Here is a 14,066-nt window from a genome sequence, read left to right on the forward strand (position 1 = left end):
TTTTTTTTAAAAACTGCGACCCATCAATATTTTTAGCTCTTAGAAATTACATTAATGTCCCCCCTTTTATCTCGTTAACTAGATGACCTACGCCTCTGGCGTTTGGGGGAGAGGATTCTCCTAGCTCGGGGCTAATATGCTATACCCACTTTTGCCTTTTAACTCTTCCTAGAAATGCCCGAAAATCGACCCACAAAATTGGCCTAAATATAATTGACCCCCCTCAGACTTAAAGCCCAGCTACGCTCATGGAATCTCCAGAATAGTCTTCTACGCCCTTAAAGCTAATAGATTCAATTGAATTTTTTTTAAAAACTGCGACCCATCAATGTTTTTAGCTCTTAGAAAATACATTAATGTCCCCCCTTTTATCTCGTTAACTAGATGACCTACGCCTCTGGCGTTTGGGGGAGAGGATTCTCCTATCTCCGAGCTAATGCCCTATACCCACTTTTGCTTTTTAACTCTTCCTAGAAATGCCCGAAAAAGTCCAATGAATGTAAAATACATCTTTCCATATTTTTTTGAATTGCATTTATATTACTCTAAATAACTTTTTGCTCAAAATTGTGTTAAGTATACACGCGTTTTCGTTCAGAAAATGTGTCATGAAGCAAAATATATTTAATTTGTTTCAAAAAAGTCTTAAATTCGCAACAAAAAAGAAAATTATAAAAAAATTAAAGTGGTTTGTGTCTTCGCTAAAACAACTTTAGAAAACAACTTTAACTTCACACCCTTGTTTAGTCAATGCATGGTTTTAAGCTGAGATCAGAAACAACAATAATTTTTCGATCATATGATCTTAGTACTAGGTTTTAGAAGAAATGTGTGTTCATATAAAATAATAATTAGAAAAAACGAACAAGCAATTTAGTCAACTATCAGCTAGAGAAATATCTATGCAACCGTTCAGGTGTTAGTGTTGCCAATAGTTAATGAAAGTTAAAAGCAAATCCCAGTATACTACAAATGTAATTACCTAACTCAGTAAACGTAAACGTATAGAGATTTCAAATGACAATAAAAAGTGCAAAATTTGCCAAATATAAGGCTCAGTCAAAGTTTAGCTAAAGATTTCATAATATTATGTATTAATAACATTAGATGACACAATAATTTGGGCAAGCAATGTAGAGTGAGAACATTTTTTTCACAGAAACTTCCTTAAGTTATTATTGTATTTGTTTTTATTTATTAATAACTATCTTCCGATGAAATATATTCCTTGTAAGTTTCATACGATCGCTTTTTAAGAATTTTCCGATTTTCTGTTATATTTTTCTCTTTTGAAAATATTTGTTTAAATTAGAAACGTTAAAAATCCAAACATTTTCTTAACTGACATATACATGGCCTAGTGGAAAGTGTATTTCCTTACAAACTATATGGTTCGCTTCGATATTTCATTGTTTGTATTACAGAACAAGAGCTGAATAATCCTGTGAAAGTGAGAAATATATGAAGGAAGATGGAAGGAATTACACAGAAAAGTTAAAAAAAAAACAACAAAAATTTTATATATTTGTTTACACCCTCAAATTGCATATGTCACAAACCTATTTTGCAGGAAACACATTTATTATGGGATACTGTCGAAACACTACTCGTATGATGTTTATTTTTTATGAACATATAATATGTTTGGAAGCACTTTGTCCCAAATATTATAACATGTTTGGTGACATTTTTTATGAACATATAATATGTTTGGAAGCACTTTGTCCCAAATATTATAACATGTTTGGTGACAACGGTGGAGTATTTTCAAAAGAAAGTTTATGTTTTAAGAAATAGAACACAGTTGGATTTTCTCTATGCTCAGTTTGGCAACCATTCTTGGTTGATTTATTCCAAATCCAATTTCACTGGCTAGTTCATAAGACTTATTTCAAATATCTTTTATTTTTGAGTCAACATTTTTGCACAAAAATAAAAATCGACAAAGGACTTTAACATTTATTTTCCAGAGGACTGACCATACCATACATATTTCTACTCATTTACAACAATGATAAACGGTAAGCCTGAACAGTTTCATATCGATCGGTCCACTCATGTGCTTTGCCACAATGACTCAATAAAAGGCCATATCTTTGTGGGAATGCTGTTTGCAATCTGGACAAGATATCATGTTCCAAATATCTTTTCGACGTCCAGCGACAGGCATATGGCGAGATACAACTTTGACATTTCCTCAAAGAATCTTTATTCACCTCCATGTGGGGCAAACATTGAAAAGCCCAAGGTGGGCGTCGATTCGTGTCAGTCCAGCAACATTCACAGCCTGGTGTACATAAGCATGGTTGCGAGCCTTGAGAGAAAGTCCTGGAATTATTCTTACAACGATATAAACTGTATCGATGTATTGCTCCAATTCTCTCTGGAAATTCTGCATCCTTCTCGAATCCCAACCATTTTTCCAGAATTTCCCAATGTGAGTGATTAGGCTCTCTTTTACGGATCAATTGGAATTTTCGCCACAGATCTGATCGACGCACATTATCATAGTTACCACCATTTCGAGTGCGATATAGTTTATAGAGTTCATTGTGGAATTCAGGATACAGGCTTATGCTACGTCCAAATTTAGTCATTTCAAAGTAAAACAAGGATCGTATTCCATATGTTAGGTGTTTGATGTGGTCGAAAATTTTGATATTCATTGCAGTCAAAGAGGAAGCATCCAAAAGTAGTAACGTTCGGCCATTTATAAGATTTTCACGAAACGTATTCTGAAAATATACAATTGAGAACAAGCTATTTTAGTAATAAAATCCAAAGTTGGGAATATTTAATTCGGTCAACTGAATTATATACTGTATTTTGTACACGCGCAATGTACAGTCGACTCTCGATAATTTGAAACTCAAGGGACAAGAGAAAATAGAAAAAGTTCAAATTACCAAGTGTTTCAAAATAACAAGAGTTCAAATTATCGAGAGAGAACAGCGAAAAACTTCAAATAAACAGGAGTATTAATAAATCAGGAAAATTAGTTTTATTTCATATTATTTAAAAAAAATGTGTTATTTTCTTCAGAGTTAGCGATCTATCGTTATCTAATGAATTTTCTATTGTTATGAGTGCTGAATAGAATTAGTCACTTGTGTCAGTTCTAAAGGCGTAGGAGCATAGATTATTAATAAATTTCCTTGCCTCGCTCAATGTGACTGTATTCAGCGGTTGGTCTTTTTCATTTTCCTCCTTGTTTTTTGTCCAAATCTAAAAGTTCAGCATCAGTAAGAACTCCATGAACACAGATGTTAGTATCAACTTGAACAAAATCCTCAAAAGTTAAATCTCCACAGTTAGGTAGAAGTCCCCACCCAGGGTGCGTACTCGAAAATATTGATAGTTCTGATAACTATGGCTCATTATCTGTTTGTCTAAACCCGCACTTTTTGAAACAGTTTTTAAGAGTCTTAGGGTTGACATTTTTCCAGGCCTTATCGAGCATCTTTACAGCAGCTAAAACAGCTATATTCACCTTTTCATTCTTTTAAAGCTATCCAGCACAAGAGAAACAATTACTCTGGTAGAGAGTTTTAAAGTTCTGGATAATGCCTTGGTCTAATGGCTGCATCTTTGATGTCGTGCTGGGTGGAAAATATATCACGTGATCTAAGGGGAGTGGGTTATTATGCACGGCGTAGTTATACAAAACAGTAAGATTTTGCGTTTTTCCTTTTTCATGTCATCGTTAACCGAGGAATCACGGACTTCAAGATAGAGAGAGTAAAATAACAGAAATTCAAATTATAGAATATTGGCGAAAAAGATGCCATTCCTACGGCTTCAAATTATCAAAGTGTATAACTCGTACTGGCTTTTTTCGATTTATCGGTAAAAGACTTCAAATAATCAAGGGATTCAAATTAACGAATGTCAAGTTATCGAGAGTCGACTGTAGTACCAATCCAAAGACTGTTCAAAGGTATCTTTTGTAGTCAAATAAATTAATAACGGACCAAAATTAAATTTAAGCCCAATTTGCATCTGAAGAGATTGCAACTACATGCCAATAAAAAAACGTTGTTTTTTTCTTACAGTTTTTTTTTTAATTTCTGCGAAAATTTAAAACTCTTATTACCAAAACCTCTGGTACAAAATTTTCTTAGCGATCTATGTCTTATCTAAGAATATAAATGTTCTCTCTTAAATGTTAACTGGTAGTCCAGCCCATTCAATAAATTAATCAATTGGGAGCAATCCAATAAAGTCCTCTAACCCGAAAAAGGGAATAAAAAACGGGTCACAAATTTGTTTTCTATGCTACTTAAAACTACTTAAAACTAGTAATGAAGGTATTTACATGAATAAAATAAACAAAATTAAAATAATATAAATTAAAATAAAATAAAATAGAATAAAAGTCTAATATATTAGTATATAAAGCCGAACATCTTATCGAAATCTTTGGCATCTACAATCAAGTATTCGGTTCCCAGCAAAAAAAAAGCTTAGCGAAAAAAGTAGTGAAAATGTTATTTTTGGATTCGGAAGGGGTACAAATTTGACACAGAAGCGATGAATTTAACACAGGACGGATGCCCACCATTTTAACAGCCGTTGCACTGAATTTGCATCACTTTTTAAGGTGTGATGCGAATTCAGAATTAATTAAAAATATGAAAAAAGCGAGTTTTAAAAAAATTGACTTCCTGGGCAGTAGAAGTAAAGAACATCATTGGGAGGACATTTTTGGAAGTGCTTTTAAAGTTGTGACTTTAGAAGAACTTTGAAATTTTTTGCTGGGGTTGTAGATGCCATTATTTAGTAGCACTTTCTACGCAACTTATGGTGGAGGGTACATAAGATTTGGCCTGCCCGCACTTACCGCCGTTTACACTTGTCTAAACATAGAATATTTGCACAGTTGAAGTGATTATACACGACCATTTATTTATCCATTTAATGTCGCTGGGATCCACACAGAAAAAAAGTGTCTCGTAAATTTAAGCAGATTTTTACAATAATTTATTACAAGAATTTTCCAGAATTTTAGTTCAACTACTACTCGAAAAGAAATTTAACAAATTTTAAGTAGCAATCGCTTAGTTCATGGCCTACAAAATACGATGGAAATTTCCTTAAAAATTTTCTTAACTGGTAGTTAAAAATTCTATCGTCATATTATAAAACTACTTATGAAATGTAAATAACTTTCTAAATCATAAGTGCAATTTACTATAAAGAGTTTTTGTATGAGAAAATATTTTTTATGGTTAATTCCTATAGTTAATAATAGTTGGTACAACATTTAAGAGTATTGTTTTTAGAGTAAATTGTGGACAGATGCGATGAACTAATGCATAGTACAGAGATCTTTCTCGGCAAAGTGGAATATGTTTAATGTAAAGATGATGTTACTTGATTTTATTTTTTTTTTTTGAGAGTGAGAGCATGCAATGCAATAATGAGAAATGGTAGCCAGTGATGGGTATGTTGTGTATATCTGAGCGTGGGGTTGTTTTTATTTTTGTTCTTTCAGTGGTTTGTGTGTGTGTGTTTGTTATTCGCGAATGGTTTATTTGTCTGGATGAGGTGTTGTTTTCAATGAAGGAATGTTTTGGTTTTGCTTGGTTTTGTTTAGCATGTTTCAGTTGTATAATTGGCGTGGGCTGTTGCATCTTTTTAGCAGGTATGTAACAAGGGAATATAAAGGTATGGAATATTTTGGTGTTATTGGTGTTTGTTTGGTGTGTTCCTTCAAATAAAAGTTATTACTATTTTAGCGATGAGATGTACGAAGGCGAAGTGATGATCGAAAGCTTAGAAAAAAGTTGTTAAGAATGTTCAATATTTAGGAAAAGATGCTGAAATGGAAAGTATATTGAAATTGTTTTACCTAATTTAATTTTTATTATTCAATGCAAAAAATAAATATTCAATTTCAGAGTAATTCCACATGAGTTTGGGAAATTTTTTGTTACGCCTCAGCGTATAGTTTAACCAAAAATTGGTAAGTATTCTTTTTAAAATGTGGTTTTCTTTTAAAAAGAATATTTTTATGTAGATTATTATTTTTTGCTAATTGCTTTTTGAAACCAGTTTAATGCTTTTCTTTGCTGTAAAAAATATTTAATTTCAGAGCAACCCCAGATGGATTCGGGAAAATTTTTATATTTCTCCTCAGCGTATAATTTAATAGAGAAGTGGTAAGTTTTCTTTTAAAAATTGGCTTTCTTTTCACTAGAATATTTACGTTTTTATGACCTTTTTATTATCAAAATTACAGGTTTTTAATACCTTATTTTAGTATTACTTTAATCAAAAAAAAAAAAAAATGGAAACCAATTTAATATTTTTAATGTAAAAAACAAATATTTAATTTCAGAATAACAATTTGAAAACATTTTTATGAATTGGTAAGCTTTCTTTAACATTCTTTTAACCAGAACATTTAGTTTTTATATCCATATTATTATTTCTTTAATTAGATTTTTTGGAAACCAATTTAATGTTTTTATTTCAAAAATAAGTATTTAATTTCAGAGTAACCCCAAATGAATTTGGATAACTTTTTACATTTCCCCTCAGCGTACAATTTAATAGAGAATTGGTAAGTTTTATATCAAAACTTTGTATTTCTTTTAACAAGAATATTTATTTTATTATGTCCTTCACATCGATAACAACACAGTTTTATGAGTTAACAAGTATATACGGCCAGGCCGAAGCTTATGTACCCCCCACCATGGATTGCGTAGAGACTTCTACTCAAAACTGTCATCCACAATCGAATTACTTGGGTTGCGGTAACACTTGCCGATGGCAAGGTATCTTAAAACGTCCTAACACTGTCTTCTAAATTGCAAGGTAAATAGTCCATACGTGGTATATATTAAACTAAAAAAGGCCGCTTAAATACGTATATAATTAAGTTTGACAAAATTTTTTATAGAAATAAAATTTTGACAAAAGTTTCTATAGAAATAAAATTTTTACAACATTTTCTATAGAAGTAAAATTTGGACAACATTTTCTATAGAAATAAAATTTTGACAAAATTTTCTATAGAAATAAAAATGTAAAAATTTTGTATAGAAATAAAATTTTGACAAAATTTTCTATAGAAATAAAATTTTGACAAAATTTTCTATAGAAATAAAATTTTGACAAAATTTTTCTATAGAAATAAAATTTTGGTAGATTATTTTGGCTCGAGTGGCAACCATGATTATGAACCGATATGGACCAATTTTTGTGTGATTGGGCCATATACTAACACCACGTTCCAAATTTTAACCGGATCGGATGAATTTTGCTCCTCCAAAAGGCTCCGGAGGACAAATCTGGGGATCGGTTTATATGGGGGCTATATATAATTATGGACCGATGTGGACCAATTATTGCATGTTTGTTAGAGACCATATACCTACACCGTGTACCAAATTTCAGCTGGATCGGATGAAATTTGCTTCTCTTAGAGGCTCCGCAAGCCAAATCTGGGGATCGGTTTATATGGGGGCTATATATAATTATGGACCGATGTGGACCAATTTTTGCATGTTTGTTAAAGACCAAATACTAGCACTATGTACCAAATTTCAGCCGGATCGGATAAAATTTGTTTCACTTAGAGGCTCCGCAAGCCAAATCTGGGGATCGGTTTATATGGGGGCTATATATAATTATGGACCGATGTGGACCAATTTTTGCATGTTTGTTAGAGACCACATACCTACACCATGTACCAAATTTCAGCCGGATCGGATGAAATTTGCTTCACTTAGAGGTTCCGCAAGCCAAATCTGGGGATCGGTTTATATGGGGGCTATATATAATTATAGACCGATGTGGACCAATTTTTGCATGTTTGTTCAATACCAAATACTAGCACTATGTACCAAATTTCAGCCGGATCGGATAAAATTTGTTTCACTTAGAGGCTCCGCAAGCCAAATCTGGGGATAGGTTTATATGGGGGCTATATATAAGTATGGACCGATTTCGACCAATTTTTGCATGGTTGTGAGAGACCATGTACAAGCACCATGTACCAAATTTCAACCGGATCGGATGAATTTTGCTCCTCCAAGAGGCTCTGCAAGCCAAATCTGAGCGTCGGTTTATATGGGGGCTATACGTAAAAATGGACCGATATGGCCCATTTTCAATACCACCCGACCTACATCACTAACAACTACTTGTGCCAAGTTTCAAGTCGATAGCTTGTTTCGTTAGCGTGATTTCAACAGCTTAGATCGACTCAGAATTTCACCACGACCCAGAATATATATACTTTATGGGGTCTTAGAGCAATATTTCGATGTGTTACAAACGGAATGACAAAGTTAATATACCTCCCATCCTATGGTGGAGGGTATAAAAAAAAACAAAGAGAGACAACCATTGCTAGAAATTAAACTATTGCTATTCCAAAAAATTAATAAAATTTATTAATAGTTTTCTAATCTCTTATATGAATTTGAACCAGTAGACTTACCTCATATTGGGGATATCCATATGCTCTTAACCATTTGCAAATATCTTCAATATTCCATTCGTACACCGATGGCAGAGGTAATCTATCTACCAATGTGGCACAAAGATTTACCAATTTGTCCGGAGTACACTTGAATACAATGGGAATATCGCTTGTATTGAATTTAGATTGTCCACGTGTGATATCATCCAAATGAAATTTGTATGTGGACAATGGTCGGGGTATCTCCTTTGTTTTCGAAACTTCCAATGTTACAGAGAAATGAGGCATGTTCTATGCGACCCAGTTCCAACTCGACTGATTTCTTCAAACTAGAAATTGTAATTATTTTCGCTTTTCTATTCCAACAATACAAGAATGAACTCTTTCATCGAATAAAACATCATTAGAGAGCAGGTGGATGAAGTTTGAATTTTGTTTTCTTTCCCATTCTCAGGGTTAAGCCACCGCAAAAAAAAAACTTTCTCCTATTGATTTTCTATTAGCAATTTCCAATACAATTCTATTAGAGTTCGCTTGGAAGGAAGTATGTAGCGAAACTTATAATTTTCTTTTGTTGTAGCACCATCATCTACAAGTGGCAGTGCAGGCAGTTACAACATGGGATTACACCATTTGTGGCAAATTGCCCCAATTCTCCGAGACCACAATTTTAATGGGCAAAGTTTATTTGGCGAAAAACTTTTCCCTTGAGACGATAGAGGTGTTGTGCACCATGTCCTACCTCAACACAATGCCACCAGGAGAGCTCTATGTACATGGAAATATTTTTTCTTTTTTTATTAAACTGTTACAGGATTAGTGCTTGTTGTGCGGGCATGTCGTTACATTCCGTCGATGATTGATTTGTGGTTACCGAAACAAGTTGCTACGATGATGATGATGATGACGAGGATTTTGGAAACGGCTGCCTTCACACAGGACAGGTTGCCGCCATCACTATAGGATGTGGGACATAGGAACAGGTAAATTGCTTGTCGATTGTTAATAACGATTTTGGCTTAAATAGCTAAGGTCGTGTCTTATGGCATTGCTTAATGCTCTGTTGTATATTGGAATGAAAGGAAGGAAGGAAGTCTTTCGGGGAAATTGTAAATTTTGTTTATAGCGGAAATTGGCATTTATTGAACTACAAACTATCCAAAAGTACTGATTATATTCTAACCAAACAAACGGAAATTCGGGTTAGTGAAATATCCTAATGACCGGTATTATAATTTTTATCGGATTAATGTATGACATGAATCATTGAAAGCGGTTGAATGCTTTAGATTGGTCATGATATTAGTCCAGCCTGATAGAGTGTGCTGTGCTGTGCATAATAAATGCATCTAAGAAATCCCCATATTATTTTTGGAACAAAATTAGTCGCACTGACACACCAAAATATTGCAAAACACTCTCTGAATGGCATGGTTAATTATTCATAAATTTAAAAATCAATCTTTTGTTCGCCTCCGATAAAAGAAAATATTTTCTAAAAAAGAATTTTGGATAATTCTTGTCACAGTTCATTGGATCATATAAAAAGTACACTCAAAAAAGGGGACGCTAATGCCAATTTTTTTAGTTCATCAAGATTAGTTGATTTTAGTTAAATTCTGTACAATGTGAGCAAATGTTTCTTATTTGAACAATTTTTTGCTAACTTTAATGACATGAACTAAAAATAAGAAATACATTTATATACAAATATAGTGCCCAAAATTTCTAAAAAATAAAATAGTTCATATTATACTTTTCGTCTGTTGCTTAAGCTACACTTGCACCCTCAAAAAAAAATCGCTTCTCTAACATATGTTCCAAACATATTTTGCAGGAAGCACATATATTATTGGTTATTGCCGAAACATTATTATATTTGTTTTATGTGAACATATTATATGTTTGGAAGCATTTTGAGCCCAAAAATATTATATGCTTGGAAGAATTTTCTCCCCAAGAAGATTGTGCTCATTCCCTCACATAATTTTCACTTCCACGAAATTTTTAGTTCGAAATTTTTCGGCACCTTTTTCTGTAATACAAATAATGTTGAAGAAATTATTCAATTTTCAATTTCAATTTTTATACCCACCACCATAGAATGGTGACGGGGTATAATAAGTTTGTCATTCCGTTTGTAACGCATCGAAATATCGATTTCCGACTATATAAAGTATATATATTCTTGATCAGGGAGAAATTCTAAGACGATATAAGCATGTCCGTCTGTCCGTCTGTCTGTCTGTCTGGCTGTCTGTTGTAATCACGCTACAGCATTCAATAATGGAGCTATCTTCCTGAAATTTGGCACAGAATCGTCTTTTGTCTGCGCGCAGGTCAAGTTCGAAGATGGGCTATATCGGGCCATGTTTTGGTATAGCCCCCATATAAACCGACCTCCCGATTTGGGGTCTTTCGCTTATAGAAACCGTAGTTTTCATCCAATTTGCGCGAAATTGAAAATCTATAGATATTTTGGGACCTTGAAGAGGTGTGCCAAAAATGGTGAGTGTCGGTACATGTTTTGGTATAGCCCCCATATAAACCGACCTCCCGATTTGGGGTCTTTCGCTTATAGAAACCGTAGTTTTCATCCAATTTGCGCGAAATTTAAAATCTAGAGGTATTTTATGACCATAAAGAGGTGTGCCAAAAATGGTGAGTGTCGGTCCATGTTTTGGTATAGCCCCCATATAGACCGATCTCCCGATTTTACTTCTTGGGCTTATAGAAACCGCAGTTTTTATTCAATTTACCTGAAATTGGAAATCTAGAGGTATTGTAGGACCACAAATACGTGTGCCAAACATTGTGAGTATCCGTCCATATTTTGGTATAGCCCCCATATAGAGCGATCTCCCGATTTGGGGTCTTGGGCTTATAGAAACCGTAGTTTTCATCCAATTTGCGCGAAATTGAAAATCTAGAGGTATTTTATGACCATAAAGAGGTGTGCCAAAAATGGTGAGTATCGGTCCATATTTTGGTGTAGCCCCCAAATAGTATCAATTACTATTTTTTAAATTAAATTGACTAAACCAGACTAAACAAAATAATAAAGGAGCTTTAGTTATTCAACTAAATCAAAAGTTCAACCACAGATTTATTTTATAAATACCAGATTAAAAACATTGCCATCGGCAACTGCTACCACAACCAAAGTAATTCGATTGTGCATGAAAATCTTTAGCGGAACTTTCTGCTGTGTATATACTTGTTTAATTTTTAGAAAAATGTAAAATCGTAAATAGGTTTTCAAATTCTGGGGGGCTAACATTTTTCTGGGGAGGTCTAAGCCCCCTCCCCAGAGGCCTTCCTACGCTTATGGTCCCCATATAAAACGACCTCCCGATTTGGGGTCTTGGGTTTATAGAAACCGTAGTTTTTATCCAATTTGTCTGAAATTGGAAATCTAGAGGTATTTTGGGACCATAAAGAGGTGTGCCGAAAATGGTGAGTATCGGTCCATATTTTTGTATAGCCCCCATATAGACCGATTTCCCGATTTTACTTCTTGGGCTTCTAGAATCCGAAGTTTTTATCCTATTTGCCTGAAATTGGAAATCTATAGGTATTTTCGGGTCATAAAGAGGTGTGCCGAAAGCGGTGAGTATCGGTCCATATTTTAGTATAGCCCCCATCAGAACGATCTCCCGATTAAACTCCTTGGGTTTCTAGAAACCGTAGTTTTTATCTGATTTGCCAGAAATAGTAAATACTGATCATGAAAATTGTTTGAAACTCAATGTAAAATTTCCAGATTTTACTTCTACAGATTTAAGATTTCAAATCAAGACGTTATTTTATATTTTTCTTGCACACTTACAAGAGATGTTAATGATTCCTCTAAAACTCAAGCAAAAATGGTTCTTATAAATCCAGAATCTGATATAGTCCTCATAGGTGAAATCTTTAAATTTATCTTCGGGAAGTGTCCTCAAGTCCTCTAGCCCTCCTGAAATTTCAAAGGAAACCCTAATATCTGGTTCATGGTGGTGGGTATTTAAGATTCGGCCCGGCCGAACTTACTGCTGTATATACTTGTTTTTTTAAATTTACCTTTCGCCTGGATAGAGAATCGAACCAGGAACCATGTAATTTGTAAGCCAACACACTACCACTGGGCTACGTAGCTGTTATAGTCATAGCATAGCTTGCAGCGCCCACGAGCCCATGCAAACATAACATTATTTAACCGAAACATACACTTGTTGGCCACGTGGAGCAGTGGTTAGCATACGTTCCGATTTCTTTTAACGAACCAAGAAAAAAATTGTGCCCATAATGCCAAACTGATAAACAAAACACATGTCCACATATAGATAATATGCTGCTCTCAAGGCGAAAACATGCTGTTTTTTTTCAAATGTCTATTCTCTTGGTTCCGAATGTCTATTCTCTTTACTCCGAATACTCATTCTAATATTCAAATTAAATAATATTTAAACTTAACCATATCAAATTTTTGGCCTTATCATAAAACAGTTTTCCGAAACAACATATAAGCGGTTTCATAGAAATTGCTCTCTTCATTCATTCTCTCGCTGTGTTATGTTGATATCTTTCGTCAACCCTCCCGGTTTCCATCTCTATTTCTTTCTCTATACTCTTTCTCCCTGTCGCTCTCTGAATAAAATATCACAACATATATATGTTTACTCGAAATTTGTAAATTTATATATGTTTACATTCACATATATTATTTTTATAAAACATTCATGCCCCAAACATAATATATTCTAACATATTAACATATGTGTCCCAAACATTTAGTGTTAGTTTAGGAACATTACATGTTTGCACTTAAATATATTGTGTTTAAAAATTGTGCCCGAAACACATTTTGTTTATATCGGAACATATGAAAAACATATTTTTCTAACAGTGTGCAAATGTCTTGCAATCATTCCCCTAGTCAATTTGACAAACATAATTTTTGTTCTGTTGGTTAAGCTACACTTGTAGTTTAGGCAATGCATGACATTAAGCTGAAATCAAAAACAACAATAATGATTGAAGAATAAACCAACAATAACAAACAAAATTAATGTTCATATTTTCCTAAATTGGGAGAAGTTTGCTTAAATTGAATTTATAGTCCCTCAAATGAGTAAATTTCACTTCCAATCCAATCCAATGTGCGATATATCGCACAATGTCACATAGAAGTGCATTAGAAAATATAATTGGTTTAAAAACCTAAATTAATGATAAATTCGTGAACGAGTACGCTTCTCCTAATTTTACCCAAGAGAATAAATATTTTTATTGCAAAATTACATAAACAAATCTATTGTTGTGCAATTTTCGTAAATGTATGTTAAACCCATTCCATTAATAAATAACAGATTTATTTTTATGGCGCGTTTAAAAATGTTTTGATCCTATCAACACGATATTTTTTATTGTATTTTGTTGATGTTAAAAAAATAATACCACATTCAATACTTTATTTCCTTAAATAAAGGGTGATTCTTTTGAGGTTAGGATTTTCATGCATTAGTATTTGACAGATCACGTGGGATTTCAGACATGGTGTCAAAGAGAAAGATGCTCAGTATGCTTTGACATTTCATCATGAATAGACTTACTAACGAGCAACGCTTGCAAATCATTGAATTTTATTACC

At 33.5% G+C, this 14,066-nt stretch overlaps 1 protein-coding gene across 1 annotated transcript; it reads right to left on the reverse strand.

Moving 5' to 3' along the window:
- Positions 1-1,881: 1,881 nt before the first annotated feature.
- On the reverse strand, positions 1,882-8,735 carry LOC142227678 (uncharacterized). Its single transcript, XM_075298122.1, has 2 exons — positions 8,453-8,735; positions 1,882-2,735 (listed from the first exon to the last, which is right to left on the reverse strand). The coding sequence occupies exons 1-2, from the start codon at positions 8,720-8,722 to the stop codon at positions 2,004-2,006; spliced, it is 1,002 nt and encodes a 333-aa protein (XP_075154237.1). The 5' UTR covers positions 8,723-8,735; the 3' UTR covers positions 1,882-2,003.
- Positions 8,736-14,066: the final 5,331 nt, after the last annotated feature.

Source organism: Haematobia irritans, chromosome 2, assembly GCF_050003625.1.
Source record: "Haematobia irritans isolate KBUSLIRL chromosome 2, ASM5000362v1, whole genome shotgun sequence".
NCBI classification, from domain to species: Eukaryota; Metazoa; Arthropoda; class Insecta; order Diptera; family Muscidae; genus Haematobia; species Haematobia irritans.